The sequence below is a fragment of the Dermacentor albipictus genome, chromosome 2 (genome assembly GCF_038994185.2).
Source record: "Dermacentor albipictus isolate Rhodes 1998 colony chromosome 2, USDA_Dalb.pri_finalv2, whole genome shotgun sequence".
NCBI lineage: Eukaryota > Metazoa > Arthropoda > Arachnida > Ixodida > Ixodidae > Dermacentor > Dermacentor albipictus.
The window spans coordinates 182972947-182999010 of record NC_091822.1 but is presented as its reverse complement, the minus strand read 5'-3'; the positions used below and the strand labels follow the sequence as shown (position 1 = coordinate 182999010).

The window sequence follows — 26064 nt, the reverse complement described above, 5'->3', positions numbered from 1 at the left end:
CATAAGGACGCTCATGCTTGTCTTCGTTCTTACCGTTTTACTGAGTGTTGTGTATAGAGTAGCGCCAGGTACACTTTACTTTCCCAGCTAATCCGCTGACTGAACTCCTAAAATATTACTCATAGATATCATTTTGCGCGATGTCCTGCTTTATATCATATTTGCACGCATTACTTCCCATTCAGCCCACTATCAATCTGAAGGGAGTGTCGTCTGCGGCGATACCACTCAAAAATTTTCAACAACACGGTGGTACCGTCTGTCACAGATATTACGAACCATAGCCGTGACAGATGGCGCCACCACTTCGTTGCAACGAAATCGAGATGCTTTGAGTGGCATCGCCGCAGACGACACCCGCTTCGTATTGATTGAGGACTAAACCGGCAAATAATGGCCGCAAACGTGGTACTAAGATAAACTTCATGCGGGAATGGCGTCTCTGTGCTAAGTACAGGCGCTCCAGTATTCGAGAGAGTTAAGCCTAAGAAATCGGATTTTTCTTTTTTTTTGCATTTGTGAACCGCGAAATTGTCTCACCGTGAGGAAAGACGCAGGCGACCAGCAGTGCCAGGAACGTGTGACAGGCGCAGAATAAAAGGAAGCACACCACCACGAGGGAGCCGTCTGCGTTTTCGAAATAGCGCGTCGCCCGGGGGTTGTTCGGGTAGACGCGCACGAACTTGGATGACAGAGGCTCGCTGACGTTGGGGGTCGGCGATGGATCGTCGGCGTTAGGGAAAGGGTTGACGGTGACGTCGTGGCCTTCGCTCTTGTACACGGTGACGTTCCTCGACGGCCTGTACTCCTTCTCGTGGAGGACAATCACGGCCGTCGCGAGCACCCCTTCGACGATCGAGATTGGCAAGGCCGAGAAGAAGTGGCCGAGCCAGAACTCGCTCGACGTCAGACCCATGACCTCCTGGACTTCCTGAGCATGCAGTCGACACCGGAACTGTGTAAATGTAAGACCCGCATAACATGCAACTAAAGTACCCCCTTCGGACGCTGCGTGTGCGACTGAGCGAGACAAGGGAGCCCATCTAAAACACATGGACGGATAAATATGAAGAACTTGGCACCGCTAAATCTCTAAGTATGCGACAGCATGCATAAATTGTGACCATTGTGACGTCTGCACAGCTGCGCGCGCGTGTCATGGGCCAACGCCTTCTAGAAGCGCAAGGCCGGTGCCCTTAGATACGTGACGTCATGCTACTTTGCCCTACTGTCGTCCAGTCTAATGGGGATGCTCGCAAGTAAGCTGCAGTTATTTTGACGACACCGTTTTCGTCACGCCAGGCTTGGCAATGAAAATTTTGATCCAAGTAGCAGAACGTCATAAAGCAGAGTGCACAGGCCTACCAACACTGTAAAAAATAGCTGTTAATTCAAAGAAAATTTACAGACATTTTCTGCACCGCAAAAGAAATTTTATGTGAATGCTCAATCACAGAAAACTGAAAAGAAAAAAAATTCTGTTCCTGATTTCCAGTCAACAAATCGAGTCAGAACTGAAATATTACCATTTGAAGTTATTCTCACTGCATAAAAACACAAAAATAACATTTTAGAGCTTTTTTCTTTAAATACAGGGCGTTTTTTGCATACATCGTGCGCAGCGTGCTGTCTGCGGTACTGCTTTGATGCCGGTGCCAGCGCGCTCACTTCCGTCGCGCGCATAGTCATGGGGGGGGTTCGAGGGAAGGGAGTGGGGGCGGTGTTCTACCAGGTTGTCCTCCACCAGCAACTGCGCATTCCGCGGCCGCGCGCGCATTTTCTTAAAAGCGATCTGCAAAGTGTAGCTGTGCCGACGGAGCCGACGGATCATAGCTGCATGGACACTGCGTTCTCACTGCTGAGAGAGTTAAGAGGAAGCTTTAGCTCGGGTGCTCCTATCTAAATACATGTAAAAAGAGAATTCGTTTTTCTCGGCAACCACTGCACCAAATTTGACTGGGTTTGCTGCATTTAAAAGAAAAACTTAAAATCTAGTGACTGTTGGTTTCAAATTTTCGAGTTAGGTCGTTAATCTTTTACAAAAAATTGACAAAAATTGCAAATTTTCAGAAAACGAAACTATCAAGTTTACAACTCTGTAACTCAACAAGAAAAAATGATATCGCAATTCTGTGAATTCTTTCTGACAGCACATCTAAAGCGGACAAAATTGATATGTTACACATGAGCCTCAAAAAATGTATTGATATGTAATTACAACTTTTGCAGAACCCTCGTAAACAATGTAACAAATTCACGTGAGATGTAAAATGACATATAATATTTGTCCGCTTTGAAAGATCTAACGGATTCCGTTTACAGAACCGCGATATCTGTTCTTGATGCAGAGCTATTAGTTTGTAAACTTCATGTTTCTATTTTTTTCAAACTCCTGAATTTTTGAAAATCTTTCTAACGAAATTCAAGCCCTAAATCAAAATTCTGCTTCCAACAGTCACTAGAATTCATCTTACTCTCTCAAATGCAACAAATTTCATCAAAATCGGTCCAGGAGGTATCTCAGAAAAACGTTTTTGCTTTTTCACATGTATTTGAATAGGCCGCGTCGGAGTTGGGCCCGAGCTAAAGCTTCCTCTTAAAGCTATAGACTGCACGGAAGTCACTTCACTCGCTGCTGCTGCCGCGCTTGCTCACGGCAGCGGCGTTTTGACAATGAGTTTCCGTGGCGGTCATCGAGTTTGATGTGTTCATGTTTGCCTGTGCGCGCTGACTCCGTGCTTGTTAGTTTAGTAAGCGAATACTTGGAAGTGTTTACGGTCGACAGTTACTTTCCTCACTTGATTTTTAATCTGCTGTAACAACCGGAGGAAAACTGATGCTTGTTTTCCGAACCTAGTGCGCATAAGTAGTTCTATTCTTAAGTAGTTCATAATCAGTTCTGTTTTCATATATCTGTCATAAGTTCTTTTGATGTAAAATAAAACAAAAATTCGTTTTCTTCTATAATGTCCTAAATTACAATTTTTTTCTTATAACCACTGAGAGAAAAGGTGTTGACCATATTGAACTGCAGCGCAAGAAAACTAAGTAAAAAAGAAAGAAAAAGACCATAGGGAGACATACATGAGCACTACGTGTGACTCATCTTTTCGCGCTACAGTTAAATATTTTAAGGTGTTAACACACAGCCTCATTTTCGTTTTGAGGCAAACGGCCTATTTACAGGCTATTTGTTGCCTTATGATGTTTCTCTGACGCAAGATAGAAAATTAAAGCAGGACAGAAGTTGACAGGAAAATGGAGGTTAGAAGTGATAAAATGTGGTCGAACAAGCAATATCGGCTGGAACCAACGTTTTGACATAGGAAATGCTCTTCTTCAGGGTGGCACTGACCTCACGAAGCGAAATGCCCTCGTCATAACAATGGCTTCAGCGACATTCCTGGTTCGCCCACTATTCGTCACGATAAAAAATTCTCCTTGCACACCAAATTTCTGTACAGTGGAACAGAAAAAGAAGGTGAAACAGGATCAGAAAATAGAAAACGCATCAAATTCCTTTACAGTGGAACAGAAGTGTCAAAGAGAAACAGAAAACAGAACCTTTTTGTGCTTCAATATGAATTATTGTTTTACACTTGCACTTTCTATAAAATAAAACAGAACCGACTGCTAAAATAACAGACAAAAATTAAAGCAGAAAACAGAACTTATTCTGTAATACAGAACAGATAACTGTCTTTAAAGGCGAAATTTCTGTTAATCTAAAAAGAAAGCTTCATAAATAACAGAAAAATCAAAAATAGGAAACGAAGTTTTACAGAAATTTTCTGACAGGACAGCAGCCAGAAAAGTTGCTTTTTTTTAAGGAAATATTTTTTAGAGTGAAGGAGACGTTTCGCGGGCGAAATTGCACACTCATTAAACAAAGCAACGTTCCTATATATCTCGTGTCTCCTACAAACTTGCGCGATTTTGTGCGCACTGTAATGAGCTCGCGTACGCTGGACACGCCTAGAGTTTTCTGTTCGATAATTCCACAGTGGTGAAGTCCGCGTAAAGTTGCATTAATTAATGCGACGCAGATTCAACGCACGCATCAGAACCTAATGAAGCAAAGCTTTCGTGAAGCGGTCAATTAAATGACATAAGACTGTTAATCTCCTGTGGCTTTTCTGCTGCATACACCAATTACGCCTGGAAAGTCAGCAAGGCGCGGCAAGCCCGACCCCGCGACCCACGTCCTCTACGCCACCACGGAGTTTTCCATTAGATAGCTCCAAAGTAAATGTCTGTAGTGCTGTCACATTATTAACGGCACTTAAAATGCTTCTTATACATCTTGAAACGCTTTCGACAGAACCTGTGCTGCAAGTTTGAATAATACGTGTATCTTAGTAAAACAGGTTTGAAGGTAGATGTGCGGGTCTTCCCTGTTGGTACATTACGCCATCACGCAGTGGGTTCACTTTTTTCGTTCTTTTTTCAGAATCTTTTACATCGGGCATATATTTAAAGTCGCTATATGGGTGATCTTCAAGAATGCTGGACGTTAAATAGTTGATGTCATATATCTGGTGTTCCTGTAGAGAATTCTCACATGGAGTCTACATTTTGTAAACTTATCTCAAGTCACTGAGGAAAGAGGAATTAAATTTGTTTAGTATGTTCTGCAGCAGCATTCCTTTCATGATTCTCAAGATGCAATAAATGTGGTGAAACAAGGTTTTCCACTGGTAGAATGAGTTTGCGTCTGAAGGGGGCATACGAGGAATTCGAAATATTGACCAAAGTTTACAGCAGGTGATGGCGATAGCATGCGCAGTTATGCGTATAATATCCGACTGCCTTTATTCAATATTTATTTATTTATTTATTTATTTATTTATTTATTTATTTATTTATTTATTTATTTATTACGTACGGCGGACCCGAAGTCCATGCAGGATGCACAAAATACAATATTAAGTCACAAGTAAAACAATGCTGATACAACTTTTACAAAAGCAAGTCTTTCCAGTCATTAATGGTGCGTGGAAAGAAAAAGTATTTCAATAGGTTGGTTCGGCCAAAATAGAGGGTTAGACCATTTTGATGATGTCGGCGAGTATGCCTCGTTATTAGTGGACTTACATATATTGACGCGATCGAAGTGTAGGCGTACTTCTATAACTCATTGGTTCACTTGGAGAGTCGAATGTCGAAAATTTCTCGTAACCAAACCGGATAGCCTGTCTTTGGATTCGTTCAAGTTTCTTTATGTTACACTGAGTGTAGGGATCCCGGATAATACAGGCATACTCGAGCTTCGTTCAAAATAAGCAGCATTTGTATAGTAGACATTCGCTGTGGCTTGACACAGTTCTGCGCATTACTGGCGGTAGTGTTGAGCTTTCAAATAGCTGTTTTGTCCGATGCTAAGGCACGTTGGTCCAATCGCGGCTCGAGCCAATTAATAGAACAGCTAGGAGCTATACTCCGAGCACCATCCGCGCAACAGTAAACGCATGGGTTATGGGTCTCGATATGTTCGCATCGTAAACGCGTACAGTTCTGAAATAAAAAAAAAATAAACTCTGGGGTTTTACGTGCCAAAACCACAATCTGGTTATGACGCATGCCGTAGCGAGAGGCTTCGGATTAATTTTCCCCAGCTGGTGTTTTTTAACGTGCACCCAAATTTAAGTACGTGCGCTTTATGCGAAGCATATTAACGTAGGTTTCGGGCCTTCGCGCGACGCCCGGCGGTGGCCACCATTGACCCTGAAGTGGGGTCACGTGACATGCCGTCACGTGATGACGCCACATATGGCTGCAGATGGGGCCTCATATCGCGCCGTCGGTGGCCTCCGGGTGGTGGCCACCATTGACCTTCAAGTGACCTTCAAGAAGGTCACGTGACAGACGTCACGTGATGACGTCACACCGGCTGCAGATGGGGCCTCATATCGCGCCGTCGGTGGCCTCCGGGCGGTGGCCACCATTGACCTTCAAGTGACCTTCAAGTAGGTCACGTGACATGACGTCACGTGATGACGTCACACCGGCTGCAGATGGGGCCTCATATCGCGCCGTCGGACGTCGCCCGGCGGAGGCCTCCACGCTTCGGTTCGCGCCGTCGCGCGCGACGCGGCGGCGGCGCCACCATCGCTGCATCACGTGATATGTGACGTCACGCCAGTGATGAAGCGGCGCGCGCCCGCCGTCGCGTCAGTCTCTGTGCCCACAACCGCGCCAGCGTCTTTGCGCCGGGCGTGTATGCGGTCAAGATGCCTCCAAACGCTAAGGATACGCTAAGGTTAAGCCCAGTGGATGCGAAGCATCCACTGTGCTTAACCTTGATAAGCCTCCAATTTTTTTTTTTGCCTTTCGCCCTCGTTGAAAAGCAGTTGTAGCGGCAGGGATTGAACCCGCGACCTCCTCACAGCCACTAATATACTGCGGCGAGTAGCTCGTAGATTTAACAAGGCAAGGCAGCAGTCGACATTGAAATTCGCTAGAAACTTAATAACTAGAAAATTTAAGATCTCTGACGGCTGCTATTATAGATATTTTATGCTCATGGCTAATATGCTGAAGAACAAAAAAAAAACAAGAAATAACACATACAGCTGCATGTAATCCTTATGTGTGCACACTAAAAGGCGCGTTGGGAACGCCTTTATGCGGGTTTGCCTCGTATTTAACGGCGCAAAGCATCATGTATCATTTTTTGATGCGCGGATTCGATACCGCAGGAGTTCTGAGCGCGGGAAACTTAACGCGAAAACCCACAATAGTGTTTTTGATACACTGCGACAATAATTTAGGTGCGGATAGCTCAGCAATTACTAAATAATAGTTACGCTAATTAATTTTAACTGATATGTAATTTAATTGTTTATTCGGTACGAACGGGCTCTCCAAGATCAGATATAGAAGTGAACAGGTTACTCCAATTTTTCTCGACGTCGAATGCCGCTTGACACTCTGGAGCTAGATTGGAATACGCGTACTCAGCTTTTGCACGAACGGTGTCAATGCACTCCATTAGGCCTGGGTAGGGGAACTGTTCAAAATATGGTAAAATTTGGGTCCGCTACCTTCTCCCCTCACGCTCCCTGATGAAATACCTTTACACCGCTTGTTCGTGCTCATATTGCACATACCCCACGAAAGGGGTGCGAGGTGTCGGTAAACAGAGGTCAAGTATGGGGAAAAGGCTACTCCCTCCTAATTCGATATAGCTACGCGTACGATGACGTTACTTTGTGCAGGGACGATAGTCGAGGGTACCTGAGAGAAGCTTCATTAAGGCGAACTTGTGCCCGATAAAAAAAAAGAAACAAAAACAAACCTGGTCTGGCCGTCACGCGGCCACACCAAGAAGTTAAGAAACGCGCCGGTACAACACGGAGACAAAATGCGACAGCAACTTTTTTATGAGGGCCCCCACTAATTAGACAAACACTTCATGGCAATATAGAGTAGGTTTACGCTTCTTTCGTACGGTGGGAATGAACGAACACCCTTGATTTCGTTCAGCAGCACAACGTTCATCGCTCTAGATAGAGGAATAACATTTATGGGCAAATTAAGGGTTGATAGCACTAGAACGTAAGGAAAGCTATGCGAACATGCAAGCTACGCGAACATGCAAACCACATACTCTTGAGAGCACTATTCTGAATCTAGGGATTGCTGCAAAGTTACGTTCTTTTTTTATAGAGCAAGGCTGCAGCGCTATGGACAAGCGTGACGTAGGGGGCACGCTGCGTTAAGTGGCTCGAGAGAAATCGCAAATGAAGTTATCAATAAAAACTTGCTGTTGCTTCCTCACGATAGGTTTGGTGGCGCTCCGTTTATCCTTTGAGCGCGTGACAGCGTTGCGGAAACCTGTCTCACCTTCAGACCGGATTCTATCTCTGTGGTGACGTCCCGCACACGCCACACAAGTGGCAGGCAGAATGAGATTGACAGGGCGGCGAAAAATCCGTTCCGGTAATTGTGGATGTCTTCGAACGGGGCTTCGAGAGGGAAATGTCGAGCGTGGAGCTGAAAACGAGGCGGAGTCACCATATACCGACGCCCAAAACACTCCATTCGCATCACAAAGTGGCGTGCATTGGACAAAAACGTAAAAAAAAAAGAATGCCCAATGCCAGCACAATTATAAGGCATGCAGTCTTGTGCTCTCAAGAAGGTCGATCTGGTGTATTTTTACTAGCCACACATGACAGTCAACTTCTCTTGGGACGGCACTTGTGTAAGCGATACTTTCTGCTTGAAGGAAGAACCAAAATTCTTTCGAGGCAATGCACTGGAGATAACAAGTGTGGTCATTTTTTTGCTGTGACTGCATCATTAGCGGTGGCGGACACGATTAAATGTGGTGTAATTGGATCGAGTCATCAATCACCTGCTCTTCGTCAATAAACTTTAAATAACTGCTTTAAAGCACACCTTAACGTTGCGGGATGGAACGTCGTCTTCTTTTAAGGCATGCTCATTAATTTGGCGAGAATCCTTCCTAGGTGAGACTATCGATTTTGAGATATCGTTCAACTTATTTTGTCAAAAGGCCTTTTTTTTTTCACACTGCGGGACACGCACGTATATGCGGAATAACGGCATTTTTTTAGACGGATTTCGGGTATCTCTAAACTGCAGCTAATCTTAAACTTTAAACAACCTGATCATACCTTGAACTACTGGCTTCAAGTCCTCATTCGCAAAGCCCCGTAACACAATTAATGAGTTATAACATGAATTCAAATAATTAATTAGTCTGAGTAATTATTGAACAAGTGATGTCGTGACCTCTAGAGATTTGTCGTCGAAGGAGGATTACCATTGGTCACTGCCTTCACAAAATGTGACGCATGTGATTGTATGTCCGGAACGTTACTATTTCATAACGAAAGTAATATTTTGTCGTCTTTCAGCTAAGTTCGATAACAAAGACAGAATTATACCCTGCTAAAGTGCAGTAAGGAGGAAATGAAGTGGCTCAAATGTGTATTGTTGCACGGACCAAACCGAAGAATGCGACGTACTCGTTTGATGATTACGGATGCATCGTGACAAGATGACATTTGGCGAATACAATATAACCGTATTGTTACTGGTGACGTTATGCGAAGAGGCCGAGCACATTTTCATCGCGCGTTGCCCTCTACCTTCGCCACGATCTATGTTCTCATATTACACAGCGTAAGTATTCTCTGAGGCATTCGCTTTGCCCTTTGGCAACTGCTAAAATGTTTTATTTTACCGTCTGCAGAATACGTTCCTCTCGGTACAAAGCAAAGGCCATCATTCAACAGCCGTCCGGCGAACTCACCTCAACGGCGTTGGTTGATCCTCCCTGAAGCGCCATGTGAGCTTGGTCGATCAATGCTTGTTGAACATGTAATGTGTCTGCAGTGAAACGAGCGAAATCACCTGAAGTTCTTTTTTTTTTCACCTTGACTTCCCCAAGCAGTTACTTATATGTTGTGATGGAACAATGAATAGTTGTCGAACAAGGATTGTCGCTTGGGCCAACGTTTCTACAAATCTTGCGGTAACGAATTAGAGTCCTCTTGTCGAATCGTTGGCTCAATTGCTCGGCAACTCTTGTTCGAGCACCGTTTATCGCACCGAGACTGCTTCTTTTTGTGAGCCTCTGTCCCGTTTGAGCGTGAAGGGATGAGTGTTTTGACAGGCAGAGTGATGATTGTGTTTATATACGTGGCGATTGGAATGAAAGAAAGTGTGGCAAAATCATGATAGGTGAAAATGCTTCAAGCCAATCAACCGCATTACCGACAGTCGTTCAACCCTGCTGACTTTATCTCTGCTTCCGCATGCGTGATAGAGAGAGTGCTTACGCACTTGTCTTTTACTTTTGTGATAGCCAGTGCTTCCAGGATTTCCCTTTCCGTTTTTGTTTTTGCTTTTCCGATCACTTGTGTCCTGTCTAGCAGGGGCAACATTTGAACGATTTACAGGGTGCCGCCAGGTTACGGGGCGCTGTGATTAGCTGGCACGTGTATTTGTGCTCCCTAACCTGTTGTATAGGCAGCGTCCGCTTCGCCCACTGTACAGTTTGCTGCTGTTGTTTGGAATCTTGTGCTTGGCCTATGCTGTCTTCAATTGCCCTAATTTTGGCGCCTAATATATTTCATTCCTATCACCATATATACCATGTGTCCTAGCTAACGTCAACCAGGCTCCTTAAGTAAAATGAAGGATAAAAAAAAAATAAAGGAGCAAGACGTGATTGTACGACCTACAGTATCCCGTCGTCACAGGAATGACGACCGATCACCGCAGGTCTTGTAATCGTATCTTGCACAGTGCTTTTTAAATATTTTTTAACAGCTTGTGTAACGCTAGCTGGGACATGCTATAGTATAAACGTGTTCACTCACAGGATGAAAGAGTTGGTCCATGTCGTAGTCGTTTATTATTTCGTGGTTCAGTTTAAAAACTCATCGTAACACAATCATGAATTCGCACTAACTAGCTCCGTTCATCGCTGTACCGGACTCGCGAATACTCACCGGAGACCATTGCGACGACGTCACTTCCGGCAGTTATCGAAGGGTCGGCGAACAGATCGTGTGCACTGTAGAGTATTCCTTCCGGGATCATGATCTCCGGAGGGACGAGCATGACGATGCTGTAGCGAAGGCCCTTGGGCGTGGAGGCCGTTTCGAACTGGACGCACATCGTGCGCCCCACCGTGTGCACGAAGGCGTTGCGGCGAAGCAGTCTGCTGGAGGCTTTGCGGCAGCTGCCGGGCACCGAGTCGACGCTGTCGAGTCGCTGGACGTAGTCGCTCGGCGTAACTTTCTCCTTCTCGTCTTCTGGCTTCGCGTCAGGCGGTGGTTCTTCGTAGTTGGTTGGCACCCGACCTGCGGAGGGGTCATTATGCGGAATTACTGAAACATAAATTCGCAGTAATGATAAGAAAGCAATGCGAGAGATTGGTTAAGATTTATTGGTTCAGTATAGTTCTCGGGTCAACAGAATTCGGAGACAGAACATTAGAAGAAAAATCGCACGCCTGTTTGATGCTGTGGATTATTGCTATGTGTATCTTGCCTGTATTTTATCTGTGCCAGTCTGTATCTGTACGTACAAAATGACGTAACTTGAAATAGAGTAGAAAACTGACTATGCGAGGAGTTACGAAATTTAGTGGGCGACGCGGAGGAATCGCACCTGGCAGTGTATAGTTTTCAGCAAAGCGTATAGCGATTTCTTTGCCGATAACTGTAGCAGCCCACAAAGGCCAGGTGGTCCGAATCCGCTGAGAAGTCCACTGACATGCCTCTAAAAATACATTCCGCAGTATAGACATTGAACGCGCATCGTTTAGCTTAAATGAAACTTATCCTTTTTGTTATATGCACACATCCATTTCGCAAGCGAAAGCCTTTTACAGGTGACTCTCTCTTGTGCCCTCCCCCCTCCCCTTTACCTTCTTTTTTTTCTTATTACGTGGCACCGCCTAAGAAGACTTTGCTTGCCGTAAACGTTGCAATCCGATATCGTTGGCGGGATAGATGCAGAGCATTTCAATGTCGGTGTTAGCAGTGAAGCCCAGATCGACGTATTGAAGCAAATACGCTGAGCCGTTCAGGCATCTTATCCACTCTTCCCTACAGCTGAGAGAGATGGACTGCTCCATCGTCCTACCGTGCGGCCACTGCTGGCGGCCGTTATAAAACACGTTGACTAGTACAGACGACTGTATTCACCACCTCTACGGGGGAGCGCATTGAACTAACGTACAGCTGGTGGCTGCTACGCCGCCACATGGAAGCGGCGATAAGCACACCGCGCCGCGAATGTAGGCATAGATTTTGTAAACCGCTACCGAGGGATCTGCTGGAATCGTGAGAGCGACTAAGGGTCTTCTAAAAATGAAGTTTCTGCCTCCTTCACACTATAGCGAGGACACAAGAAAGTATGAATCGCCATCCGGCTAAGCACTCTTTCGTCAATTGTATATATTGCAAATTTTTTTACTAGATGGGCTAGGCAACTCAAGACACTTTATTGTGCAAACATATCAAGAGCCCAATCCGCGAAGCTTCTTGCTCATAAGGACTGGCACTGGCTTGTCATTTTCGCTAACAGTACCTTTGCTATCGTGGATGGTCGGTTCACATTATATGGACAAAATGTTCACCAGCTGCTTCGCAAATACGCGCGCAAAGATCTCTGTTTGGAGGTTTTCAGTTCACCTTCGACAACTAACTTCAATTACTGTTACCAGAGCGTCGACCTCCAATCTGACATTGAAGAAGAAGCAAAACAGAACAAATGCTGCAAATGGTAGAAAAGGGCGTAGGGAATGCGGGTGTCGTTCCGGTCGCTCCATCAATCTAGTTGTTATCTTTACAGCCTTTAAATGTTTCCTGCCACAATAAAATAAATAATAGAAAAAAATTAAAAAGGTGCCAGTCGTTACCGGGAGGTCATCTGCCCTTTATTTTCTTGCGGTAGGATGTATGCAAACATTTGCGGCGTTCCAGCAGCGCCTTTGAAACTTGTGACCTAAACAACACCGTAGATATTTCACTTCTTATTTTTATAGTCTTCGCGATCACTTAAGAACAACATTAAAGAGCAGGACATTACCAGCAACACGAGCATCTTTTTTTACTTCACGCAGTTCCCAAGCAAGCAAATATACAGGGATCTTCACGTAACTTGAACCAATGATTTAAAAGAAGTAGTTAACCGCAGCTGAATGAAACCAACAACATATGGTTTGCGGTTATATGGCGCGCCTTAGAGTATTTATGATATTCCATTTAATTATTTCATTAACTAAGATCAAGTATGCAAAATTTTTAATATTCACTTTGGGGCCAAGTACGTTTCGTAACGTTGTAGGCAGACTCAGAAACGACTTATCCAATTTTTTGTGGCAACGTACGTTCTGCGTGGTGTTTTTCGGCGTTTAAAGAAAGCCCGCGAAATATGAGATAAAGCCACTCGACTGCGCTCATGCGCTATCGTATTGCAGCGCTCTCAACCATGCTTCGAGGCTATCGCTTATCAGGGACGACGGCGCTCCCTCTCCGTGTGTCACCGTCAAAGATGCTGACGCACTGTGAAGCCGATGCCTACAGCTGCGACCGCAGACTTCGCCACGGTCTGCGCGCACAGTTCTTTCGTCGAAGCACGGTTGAGAGCTGCAGTACGTTAGCGCATGAGCAGAGTCACGTGGTCTTATCTCATATTTCGCGGGCTTTTCTTGAACGCCGAAAGGAATCCCAGCATGTAAGCTGCCACAAAAATTGAATCGGTCGTTTCTGGACCCCCTCTACAACGTAACAAAATGCATTTCGTCCTAAAGTTAATATTAGAAAAGTTAAATAATTGCTCTTAGTTAATTATATCAATAAGCGCAATATAAAAGATATTTCGAGGAGCGCCACATGGCGGTAAACCATAGGTCGTTGGTTTCACCGAGCTGTGGTTAACCGCATTTTTTAAGTACTTGGTTCAAGTAATGTGGAACACCGTGTATACCGACGAGCAGCGAACTTGCGAAATAGATGACCGGATGCCAGCGTCTCCTCTAACACGTTTTCATGGATCGTTGCTGGCGTCAATACGCGGTCAACCAGAATAGGCATCCAACTGTCTGTAAAGGACCTGCTTGTTATCTACGCAACACGGGACTATGCTGCACCCACCGGTTACCATCGTTCCTCGATGGCATCACTCTCCGTCTTCAAGTTTTTCCTTCTTATTTAGCCACCATCCCAGTGCCGAACAACATGCTTGTGACCTAGCTCAGGCCGACGACTTCACCATCATACAAATAAATTCTCTCTCCCTCTATCAATGTTCGACAGCTATGTATGTTGTGGCAGGTTTCGCCGACAAATTTCTCAGAACTATATACGCATATGCAGTGCTGTAGTCTCGGCGAACCTATATATATTAGCCGGACAGACCTTCACTGCTGATTATATCCAGTTCCGCAATTGAAACACGTGCCCTAGAGGACGCTGTTTAAAATTCAGTAAATTTACGTGAACGAATTGTTAACCAGTAACTATAGCAATATTACTAACTTGCACCACAGATAAAAGTGATTTAGCCAATAAGCTCTATAATACAGAGCCCTTAAGGATTAAGTATACACCATTTAAAGAAAGGCTTCAAGTGCCGGGTAACTCACATGCAAAACTCAAAGTCAAAATTTATACCCGGAGCATGAGAATCGCATGTGCATGTGTCTCCAACGCTATGTTAATAGCACCACTGGCCGCTCACCGATGAGGCTGAAGATCGTGGCGACCACCTGGTCTGTGTACTCGTCTCCGGGTCCATAGATGACAGTGAGCCCAGGCGGAAACCTCGGGCGAAGGTGCTCGGCGTTCATTCGCCGCGGCTCGGGTACGGCCAAGTAGGAGCGGTTGAGCTTTTTCACCTGCGCCTGGTCCACGCGGTCGCTGTAGAGCATGTACATGAGCGTGGCCACCACGAAGACCAGCTCGACGACCAGAGAAGCACAGTGGCGCCACAAGGTCTGCAGTAGGAGCCTTCTCCAGACGAACAGGCACACCCTGGAGCACGACACCATGGTGACGCCGACTGGGCCCTTCCCGGGGCTGCGAAAATTCCCGAAAATAAAATACTGGAATGCATACGGGGTCCTAGAGTTAACTATGAGTAACTTTGAGGATAAGGCTATCCTAGCTCCGCAAATGATGCTTGCGCTGGTGGTTTATACGCTTTGCGAAACACAATTTTCATGGACAAATGGGCTCATTGAGTATAGAACAAATATTTACAAATTCAATTCGTGTTAATTTCGAATTCATGGTACACGTTAATAGTATGCACTTGAAGGCAATCGTATTTGAAGACAACTGAATTTTCTGGACACTTCTGGAGCTCTTGTGTTCCGAACATCCAAAAGAAGCTTTGACACTTAGTCCCCTAATTTTGCATTTAGAGGAGGTAGCCTCAACAAAAAGACGAACCCCTTATGACGTAGGTAATGCCGTATAGCAAACCAACCTAGAAGCTTTGTGCAACCTTTAACAGCTGCGCTCCAGCTTTCGGCTGAAAAGAAGAAGAAAAGAAAAAGGAAGAAAGACTGCTTTCCCCGTTTCTTACGCAATCAATTGCGCCCCATAAAGTGCTTGCCTGTGTGTCAAACTATCACATCTGAACGCGAAATTATCGTTACAAGTGTAAAATTTGATTATGAATATATCTGAACACAAGCGCTTCATATGTATAAAATAAACTTAAGTTGTCTTCGAATACCACTGCCTTCAGTAATCTATTGGAGACGTATACTATAACAGCAAGATTAAAAATACGAAATAACACCTATTTGTTATTGGTATATTTACTGACCCTATTCGTTCGCCAAAATAAAATTTGCTAAGGCACATAAATTATCAGTGCAAGCAGCATTTGCGTGACTAGCATAACCTTCTTATTAAAATAACTTGCTAGCTTAACTTGAAGGCTCTGTAGAATACAAGAACACACTCGGGGTAACGTGATACATCAATATGATCGTATGCAAGCAAGGTTACGCACTGGTTTAAAATACCCGTAAAATAAAACCCTACCTGCGTTACTGCATGGGCCATGTTAGCAAACGCGGCCAGTTAAAGGAAATAGCACTCCAGAACTTTTGCTGAATTCAGCCCCTTATTCGACTGAACAGAAATAAAGCTTTTATACTCTAAACTTCAAATGGTACGACAAAAGGGCGCTCAAGACTATACGCATCACAAAACTAGTTCGCTGATTTAACAAAACTTGTTGCTGAGCTAGTTGGTTCATGATGTAAATACAATGGTTATGGTGCTAAGCAGACGAGGACGAAATTTCGAGCACCTCCGAAAGGCAGTAAACAAGTTGGATAAGAATAGCCTTGAAGTCTTCTTCACGGGTAAGACCCATAAGCCCGAGTGCCCGCTTAGAGTGATAGTATCCGAGAAAGCTATTTGGCAATGCGCGGTTAGCAGTTATCTGCAACGCATCCTCAGCAAGCTGGACGTGCAGGACCCATTCTTGGTGCCCAGTTCCACAGATCTGGTGCAAGATTTGGCGGAAGGCAAGTTGGCTGCCGCAACGCTGGTTTTTTTAATTGACGTGCAAGATCTATTTTATTCCGTACCTCAGCGTGGCCTGTTTAACACGGTTCGTGAAACTATTGAAGGGTCGGGTAAACTTCCAGAACAATGCTGGCATGAGTTCTGATCAGTTTTGAGAGATATTACATTTATACTTACAGTCCACCATAATGTTTTAATGGTTCTTATTATGTTCACAAATACGGTATATGCATCGCGGCTCTTTTGTAGCTCCAGTTTTATGCGACATATATCTTTCATCCGTTGACACGCGCATATTTGCAAAAATCGGCAATTTTAATGCAGTTAGGATTTATAGATGACTACCTTGTGCTTTTACATCTAACTGATACTAGCCTTGACGTTGCTGTGGCAGAAATTACTAACACCTTTTTGATAGAGTCTGATGGACTAGATTTTACCTGATAATAATAAAGATTTCACAGGATAACTCAATTTGATGTCTGGACCTTAAACTTAGTTTCACGATGGCTCACGTGTGCTGGATGTATAACCCAAGGACTAAGAAAAGCATTTTACCATTTGGCAGCGCACATTGTTAACTGATGAATATGGAAATGGCTAACACATGCCTCAATTCGGCATTAAAGGAGTCATGCGAACACAACCTTGTTACATGTTTTAGTAATCAGATTATCCGATTGGAAGAAGCTCGATTTCTTCCCTCCATTACTACGAGTGTGTGCGAAAGTCTTCTGCAGAAGATGAAAACGGGGAAAAAGTGCGGAAGTAAAAAGAAAAAATGAACACGCACGTAACTACGTACGTAAATAAGCTGTCCCACAATATAAAGAAGGTCGCAGCCAGATACGATGTGCGCATTGTGTTTTCCGACCCTCGCATATTGGCCATGCTTTGCCCTTTCATGGCGAATAAGCTGCCTGCTACATGCTCCAAGAAGCACGTCACCCACTAAACCAATTATGTATGCGATGTCGTTTACAATGTTCCCCTAAAGTGTGGCTAGCTGTATATTGGACAAACGGAACGATGCTTCAACGATCGAGCGAGAGAACACCGCTTGGCGGTGAACAGCAACATCGGCTGTCACTTGGCAGACCACTGCAAGCGCTGTGGTTGTGTGCCACTTCTCGAAAGAACGACCTTCCTACGGAAAGCAAGAAACCGCACTGAAAGGGAGATAATCGAGGTTTCTTCATAAAAAGAGCAGGAAATAAATGCGTTAGCACGCCGTCACTAGCATTAAGTGACAAAGAAATGTCATTCCTAAGTGATAGCCTGTAATCGCAGCTAAGATTAGAGCGTACAGCTGCCCTGCTACATTTGTTTGGATGCTCGGATTACGCCTGTAATGCACGCGTGCTTATATGTCTTCGCCCTGTCTATCTCTATTATGATTACTTTTCACTTTGGTTTCTTGTATAAATTTGCGTGGGTTCTGGTGAATAAACAGTTGGAAGTTAGCGCCCGTATGTGTCGTTTGTGTCTCACTTCATCCCTGTCTGCTTAAGCCGGAACATTTGTATTTAGTTCACTGAGTAGAGCGCGAATAACCGGGCTACGCCTAACCGATATTATTCATACATTATGAGAATGATCATATTGTTACAGATAGCAGATGGTCGATAAGTGCTCGGGTACCCTTACCAATAAGGACTGAGAGCGATAATATTTTGGCCCAATATACTGGTTTCGTAAAGGCAAACAGCGGTGATAGGCAGTCGCACTTACCCTGCGAGGATAGGCTGATCCGTTCGCGCACGTTCTTATTCTCGTGCACAAGCAATGGCGCTTACCCACTACTGTGGACTGGCCGACAGGCAGGAGGTTTTTAATTTTTCGTTAATGTTGCTTTCACGAAATTGAAACCTAAAATATTAGCGCCTGGATCGTAGTTGCTACTGCTTAGACATTAAAATTGTATGAAGAAGAATCTTAACTTGTTTAAATAATTCCGAGAATATTAATTTAAAAATTTGTACGCTAGCCCCTACCGAGCTCCCATCGGTATTGCAGTGACTAGAAGCCCACTTGAAATCGGTACCAAGGGTAGCCTGCATGCCCTAGTCGAACTTTCGCCTGCTCGGTAGAGTCAGAAGCACAACCACGTCAGCGCTTGTTCTCACGAAAAACGGGAAGCTTGTTTCCTTTGAAACCTGTTTCCTCAATGTTTTTTCTGTTGTAAACAAAGACGACGTTAACAGAAGGCACGCAGAAGCTTAATTTCTAGCAGGAAAGCCACAGTTTACGCCGCGCCAACAGCAGCAGTTGAAGTCATGTGACCGAAACTCTGTCGGATCTCGACTGCGCTCCCAGCGTCACGTTAAGAGCGTAAGACCACGTCAGAGTGCTCAGAGATCTAGCATGGAGCTTTGAATAAAGTAGGCACATATTGCGGAAGGAACGCAAAGAGAGAAATTTATTAACCGAAAGTCAAGACAGGTCAGCTTGATAGGCCTGCTGCACTGCACACTCTGGCCACTTCGTCGCCGTCGTCTTCGTCCAACCGACAGTAATGTCGGTCGGACATTACTGTCGTAACAGCAGCGTCCCAATCCCGGTGGTCGACGGAAATGTACATTGAAAGCATATTGGTCAGAGTTCGGTTCAGACGCTCTATGAGCCCATGTGTTTGTGGATGATAAGCAGTTGTGAGCTTGTGGCGGGTAGAGCATGAAAGAAGGATGTCCTCGATGACGCGTTACAAAAAGTACCGGTCTTGATCAGTCAGGAGCTGTCGAGGAGCGCCATGATGCAAGATGACGTCATGAGGAAAAAGTCGGTGACATCTGTAGCGCAGCTGGTTAGGATATGGCACTGGCAATGGCTTATCGCATCGCTTAGTCGGTCGCGACGGGGCCCCATTTGTTGCCTGATGTCGAGGTTGGAAAGGGACCAAGAGGGTCGAGCCCAACACGAAAGAATGGTTCGGTGGGAATGTCGATAGGATGAAGCAGACCGGCAGGCAGCATAGTTGGTCGCGTGCGGCGCTAACCTTGATCGGAGCTAGTGACATATCTTTGCACGGAGTGGTACAAATCAGGCCTAAAGAAAAGGCGCCTGACGCGATCATAAGTTTGGGTGACAAGGTGACCAGCAGTGGGCTCATCGTGAAGCTGGCGGAGGACAGCTGACTGCAAATGGGGAGGCACGTCGAGGAGGCGTTCAGGGTCGTCAGGATGTATATTGTGGCGGTATAAGGTGCCGTTGGGAAGGCAGAACAGGTGGAACGGAGGGTCGGGTGTGATTGAGCTAAGACTGTCGATGATAGAATGTAAAGCTTAGTCGCGGCGTCGTTCCTCCCGTATATTAACGAGGTCCGAGATAGACAAGGCGCAGGCGTTGGTCTCTCGCTCGGGGACATCAGGGGAATCCACGGGATGTCGTGACAGGCAATGAGCATCTTGATAAAGTGGGCCGAACTTGTGCACTACCGAAAACGAGTACTCTTGCAGGCGAAGAGCCAAACGACCAAGGCGCCCTGTAGGGTATTCGAGCGAAGAAAGCCAACAGAGGACATGATGATCAGTTACGACGGTAAAGGTGCAGCCAAACAGGTAGGGACGAAATTTGGCGACAGCCCAGACAAGAGCAAGACACTCTGGTTCTTTGATTGAGTATTTCTCCGGAGCAGACAGGAGGCGGCTAGCGTAAGCAATAACGCAGTCGTGTCCCTCTCGATGCTGAGAGAGGACGGCAGGGATTCCATGGCCGCTGGCATCTGTGCGAAGTTTTGACGAGGCAATCTGATCAAAATGAACTAAAATAGAAGTCGTAAGGGCATCGACAAGCGCCGAAAAGGCAGCAGCATGGGGCGGGCCCCTTGTAAAAGGAACGTCTTTGTTTAGGAGCGCAGTAACGGGAAGCGCAATGTCGGCGAAATTACAGGTGGAACGGTGGAAATAAAAGAACAATCCAATGAAGATTCGTACTTCTTTAGCCGAACAAGGGACCGGAAAATTCTTCCCGGCGCAACTTTTTCAGGATCGGACGGGATAGCCAAGTACGATTATTTCCCGGCGTCCCAGACGGCCTTTTGAGGCGTTGAGCCGCAGGCCGGCATTGCAGAATACCTAGAGAATCGCGGAGTGGCGCTGAAGATGGCTGTCAATTGTTGCCGCAAGAACGATGACTTCGTCAAGATAGCAAAAGCAGGTTGACCGTTTCAAGCCACGAAGAAGCGAATCCATCATGCACTCGAATGTGGCCGGCGTATTGCAAAGACCGAAAGGCATGACTTTAAAGTGGTAGAGGCCATCTGCAGTTACGAATCCGGTTTTTCCGCCGTCCAATGTAGGTCAACAGCAATCTGCCAATAATCCGAGTGAAGGTCAATCGACGAAAAACGCCGCCGACGCCGACGCCGACGACACCGGCTTTTCTGCGACACGAGCTCCTTAACGCTATCGCGTTAAAATATTGGGCGCCGTGAAGACAGTCGAGTGCGCCGTCTATACGGGGCAAGGGATAAGCGTTTTTCTTCGTTATCTTGTTGAGTGGTCGATAACGAATACAAAAGCGCCAGGTGTTGTCCTGTCGCCAGGTGTTGATAGCACTACAGGAGCGCCCCATGGACTAAAGGATGGTTCGATGATGTCCTTGACAGCACTTAGTCATCCGCTTTTTGTATCCTGGCGTGTTCCGCAGCGGAAACGCGATAAGGGTGCCGGTGAGCCGGTTTAGCATCGCCAGTATGGATGACGCTGAACCACTAATCTTTGGCTCAAAGGGAGATTTTCGACATCAACGATACGACAGGAAGAGCCGACGGAGATTGTCCGATTGCGTAAGCGGGAGATATGTAGATATGATCTCTCGAAATCCGCACATGGTGACACGATGGCGGTGAGAGAGCCGGAAACACTCCGAGGGCCGTCGACGACTAACACAGAAATATCGCATTCCTGCAGCGAAGACACGGTGGCAAGCGCTATACCGGCAGGTGGCACATGGTTAGAAAGCCCAAAGTTCAAAAGAGGCAGACAGGCTTTGTTTTCGTGAACGGTGGCCCCAGTGTGAGGAAGGACGCCAGGGTGCGTCGGGACCATGTCGATAATCGGAGAGACAATGTATTACACAGGAGCAGAGGGACGTAATTGGACGTACGTAGCGGCTTGCGGTGGCACATGAAGGAACTCTACAGAACATAAGCGGCTGGGACTGTCAGAAATTACGTGGGCGTCAAAAGGGAGTTCCAGTTGAAGAACACGTTAGGCACGGTCGATAAGTGCAGAGTGCGTCGAGAGAAAGTCTAGGCCGAGATCGCGTCGTGAGGACACTGCTTAAGCATGGCAAATAAAACAGTGGTCTGAGGGCCAGCAATGCACATTCGGGCAGTGCACATCCCAAAAACACCAAACGTGCTGCCATCGGCAATCCGCACTGTGCTATGAATAGCAGGCGCAATAACTTTGCGGAGCTGACTACGGAGAGCAGCGCTCATTATTGAAATCTGCGCTACGGTGCCTACGAGGGCCGTAACCGTAACGTCGTCCACTTGAATGACCAGAAGGTTTCGGCGTGTAAGTACAGTCAACAGAAGATTTTTATACCGGGTCACTGATGCAACGTCAACTCCGGGAGCTGCGCGGCTTAGTTTTCCGGTGCGTATATAGGTGTCAGGTGGTGCAAGGGACGAGGACCGGCATGGTCGTAGCGGCACAGATCGACAGCCTTGTGAGGACGGTGAGTGGTTAAGCTTAGAGTGCGGAACGGCGACATCGGAAGCATGTGGGTCAGATCGAGGGGCAAAACGTCGAATGTTGCCTCCATGACGAAGCCAAGATCCAGTGGTGTAGTTTGAAGGGGATGACCAGCTTCTGCGGCAGTGAGAGGCAATGTGTCCAACCCCCGAGCAGTTAAACATATGGGTCGGTCGTCTACCGTTCTCCAGTCAGCCGGTTTTCTGTAGCGCGTAAGGTAGACGTGGTTCTCGGTGTCATTTGCATGAATACGTGCAGGTGCACGGATGGACGAGACGGTGGATGATAAACCCAGGTTCGCGAATTCCTGGCGGACGACTGCTTGTATGAGTGACACGATGGACAGGTTGGCTGACTGAACGCCTGGACGGACGGCCGTGGGAGCTATTGGGTACTCGCATAATGATTTGGTAGTGATATTAGGCAGCCGAAGGAACTGGCGGGTGATGCGGCTGCTCTTCGCTTGTTCAAAACGTTGACATTCTTTAACTATGGCGTCACCGTCGTATAGTCCTTGAATACAAGTAGATTTAACGCGTCGTCGGCTATTCCCTTCAATAAGTGCGAAATCTTGTCAGCGTGGGTCATTTTTGTGTCAGCTTTTCGGCAAAAGCCTAGCATGTCCTGGATGAACGAAATGTACGATTCAGTGGTCGTCTGCATGCGAAATTCCAGCTCCCTTTTAGCGGCCTGCTGACGGCCAGATGGTCTGCCGAACAAAAGCGCCCCAACTTATAAGGTCTTTTTCATGCGTCTGGTACCACACGCGTGCCGTTCCTTTCAGGTAGAAAATCACGTTGGCTAACATCAGCGTGGGGTCCCAGCTTTTGTGGTCGCTGACGCGCTCGTACATGTCGATCCACTCTTCGACCTCCAAGCGATCCGTGCCCGGAAATGTTCGGAGGTCTCGTGGGTGTAACAGAATCACAGAAGCCGGCTGCTGCTGCGCCAGTCTGATCCAGACTGAGTGACTGAACTATATCCCCAGTGGACTTTCTCTTCTTCATTTAATCTTTCCGTCCCCTTTTTCCTTTCCCCAGTGTAGGGTAGCCAACCGGGCTCAGTCCTGGTTAACCTCCCTACCTTTTATTCATCATTTGCTCTCTCTATTGTGAGCGAAAATTGCTATATGGCATCTGCTATATGCGTGCTATAATATTCCCACTCTATTCTATCATTCAAGCTGCTCATACCTTGTCTTGAATTTTTGAAAAAATTATACGGATCCCAGGCACTGTGGGAATCGATGTAAGCCAAGCTTTCTGTGCTGTTTGCTTTGATAGACAATGATTAGCGGTGATGTTGACGCAGATGTTTAATTTATTCAACGTTTAGTCCAACACGGGAGTGGTGAGTTGATGTTAAACATTACCTTGCGTGTACCACTGCTGTTTGTTTGTGTAGCACACAGAACACTCAGGGCGAGGTGTTTGCTTGAGTCGTTGTTGTGCACGATATTTCATAACACCTGACTCACGTGGAACATGGCATTGTGGGAGAAGTATTAAACTTTAATTGAAATATATATACATACGTGCCAAAACTACAATCGGATTCGGAGGTACGCCGCAGTGGCGGACTTCGAATTAATTTTTACACCCTGGTCTCTTTAAGGTTTCCCTAAATCTAAGTGCATGAGCGTTTTTTCAATTCGCCCCCGTCTAAATGCGGCTGCCGCGGACAGAATCGAATCTCCGACCTCAAGCAATGCCATAGTCGCAAGCTACTGCGGAGGGCACAGAAGTCTTGATTTGACGTGTGACCGCTTCTGTGTGTCGCCTAGACCCTTGCGATTTAATGCGGCTCTGCTTCTGCACGCCCTTCGATAGTTGTCCGCTTGACAAATATGCGTAGTGTTTGTTTTTCAGAAATATCAGAACCATGTCGTATCGTGCCTTGAACTTAAGAGGAAGCTTTAGCTCGGGCCCATCTCCGCTGCCGCCTATTCAAATACACGTAAAACGCAGAAATGCTTTTCTGAGATAACCACTGGACCGATTTTAATAAAATTTGTTGCATTTGCGAGACAAAGTTAAATTATAGTGACTGTTAGAAGCGAAATTTTAATTTAGGGCCTGAATTTTGTTCAAAGAATTTTCAGAAATTTCCAAGTTCGTAAACAAAATAAAAGCACGAAGCTTACAAATTAATAGCTCTGCATCAGGAAGAGGTATTGCGGTTCTGTAAATGGCATTCATTAGATCATTCATCATCATCATCATCATCATCATCATCATCATCATCATCATCATCATCATCAGCCTGGTTACGCCCACTGCAGGGCAAAGGCCTCTCCCATATCTCTCCAACAACCCCGGTCATGTGCTAATTGTGGCCATGCCGTCCCTGCAAACTTCTTAATCTCATCCGCCCACCTAACTTTCTGTCGTCGCCTGCTACGCTTCCCTTCCCTTGGAATCCAGTCCGTAACCCTTAATGACCATCGGTTATCTTCCCTCCTCATTACATGTCCTGCCCATGCCCATTTCTTTTTCTTGATTTCAACTAAGATGTCATTAACTCGCGTTTGTTCCCTCACCCAATCTGCTTTTTTCTTATCCCTTAACGTTACACCTATCATTTTTCTTTCCATAGCTCGTTGCGTCGTCCTCAATTTGAGTAGAACCCTTTTCGTAAGCCTCCAGGTTTCTGCCCCGTAGGTGAGTACTGGTAAGACACAGCTATTATACACTTTTCTCTTGAGGGATAATGGCAACCTGCTGTTCATGATCTGAGAATGCCTGCCAAACGCACCCCAGCCCATTCTTATTCTTCTGATTATTTCTGTCTCATGATCCGGATCCTCAGTCACTACCTGCCCTAAGTAGATGTATTCCCTTACGACTTCCAGTGCCTCGCTGCCTATTGCAAACTGCTGTTTTCTTCCGAGACTGTTAACCATTACTTTAGTTTTCTGCAGATTAATTTTTAGACCCACTCTTCTGCTTTGCCTCTCCAGGTCAGTGAGCATGCATTGCAGTTGGTCCCCTGAGTTACTAAGCAAGGCAATATCATCAGCGAATCGCAAGTTACTAAGGTATTCTCCATTAACTTTTATCCCCATTTCTTCCCAATCCAGGTCTCTGAATACCTCCTGTAAACACGCTGTGAATAGCATTGGAGAGATCGTATCTCCCTGCCTGACGCCTTTCTTTATTGGGATTTTGTTGCTTTCTTTATGGAGGACTATGGTGGCTGTGGAGCCGCTATAGATATTTTTCAGTATTTTTACATATGGCTCGTCTACACCCTGATTCCGTAATGCCTCCATGACTGCTGAGGTTTCGACAGAATCAAATGCTTTCTCGTAATCAATGAAAGCTATATATAATGGTTGGTTATATTCCGCACATTTCTCTATCACCTGATTGATAGTGTGAATATGATCTATTGTTGAGTAGCCTTTACGGAATCCTGCCTGGTCCTTTGCTTGACAGAAGTCCAAGGTGTTCCTGATTCTATTTGCGATTACCTTAGTAAATAGTTTGTAGGCAATGGACAGTAAGCTGATTGGTCTATAATTTTTCAAGTCTTTGGCGTCCCCTTTCTTATGAATTAGGATTATGTTAGCATTTTTCCAAGATTCCGGTACGCTCGACGTTATGAGGCATTGCGTATGCAGGGTGGCCAGTTTCTCTAGAACAATCTGCCCACCATCCTTCAACAAATCTGCTGTTACCTGATCCTCCCCAGCTGCCTTCCCCCTTTGCATATCTCCCAAGGCTTTCTTTACTTCTTCCGGCGTTACCTGTGGGATTTCGAATTCCTCTAGACTATTTTCTCTTCCATTATCGTCGTGGGTGGCACTGGTACTGTACAAATCTCTATAGAACTCATCCGCCACTTGTACTATCTCATCCATATTAGTAATGATATTGCCGGCTTTGTCTCTTAACGCATACATCTGATTCTTGCCAATTCCTAGTTTCTTCTTCACTGCTTTTAGGCTTCCTCCGTTCCTGAGAGCATGTTCAATTCCATCCATATTATACTTCCTTATGTCAGCTGTCTTACGCTTGTTGATTAACTTCGAAAGTTCTGCCAGTTCTATTCTAGCTGTAGGGTTAGAGGCTTTCATACATTGGCGTTTCTTGATCAGATCTTTCGTCTCCTGCGATAGTTTACTGGTATCCTGCCTAACGGAGTTACCACCGACTTCCATTGCACACTCCTTAATGATGTCCACAAGATTGTCGTTCATTGCTTCAACACTAAGGTCCTCTTCCTGAGTTAAAGCCGAATACCTGTTCTGTAGCTTGATCTGGAATTGCTCTATTTTCCCCCTAACCGCTAACTCATTGATCGGCTTCTTATGTACCAGTTTC

At 45.7% G+C, this 26064-nt stretch overlaps 1 protein-coding gene across 4 annotated transcripts in view; it reads right to left on the bottom strand.

The window, feature by feature from the left end:
* LOC135920267 (phospholipid-transporting ATPase ABCA3-like) overlaps positions 1–17812 on the bottom strand; it is a 63524-nt gene extending 45712 nt beyond the window's left edge. For 3 of the 4 annotated variants that reach the window (XM_065454437.1, XM_065454462.1, XM_065454472.1), the window contains exons 1-6: positions 17769–17812; positions 14230–14567; positions 10488–10841; positions 9284–9360; positions 7846–7995; positions 541–955 (exon numbers count right to left, since the gene is read on the bottom strand). In XM_065454437.1, the coding sequence (XP_065310509.1) occupies positions 541–955; positions 7846–7995; positions 9284–9360; positions 10488–10841; positions 14230–14539 (1306 nt within the window). In that variant the 5' untranslated portion in view covers positions 14540–14567; positions 17769–17812. The remainder of the gene's footprint in view (positions 1–540; positions 956–7845; positions 7996–9283; positions 9361–10487; positions 10842–14229; positions 14568–17768) is intronic. The other variant, XM_065454453.1, reaches the window with a different exon arrangement.
* Between the last annotated feature and the right edge of the window lie 8252 nt (positions 17813–26064).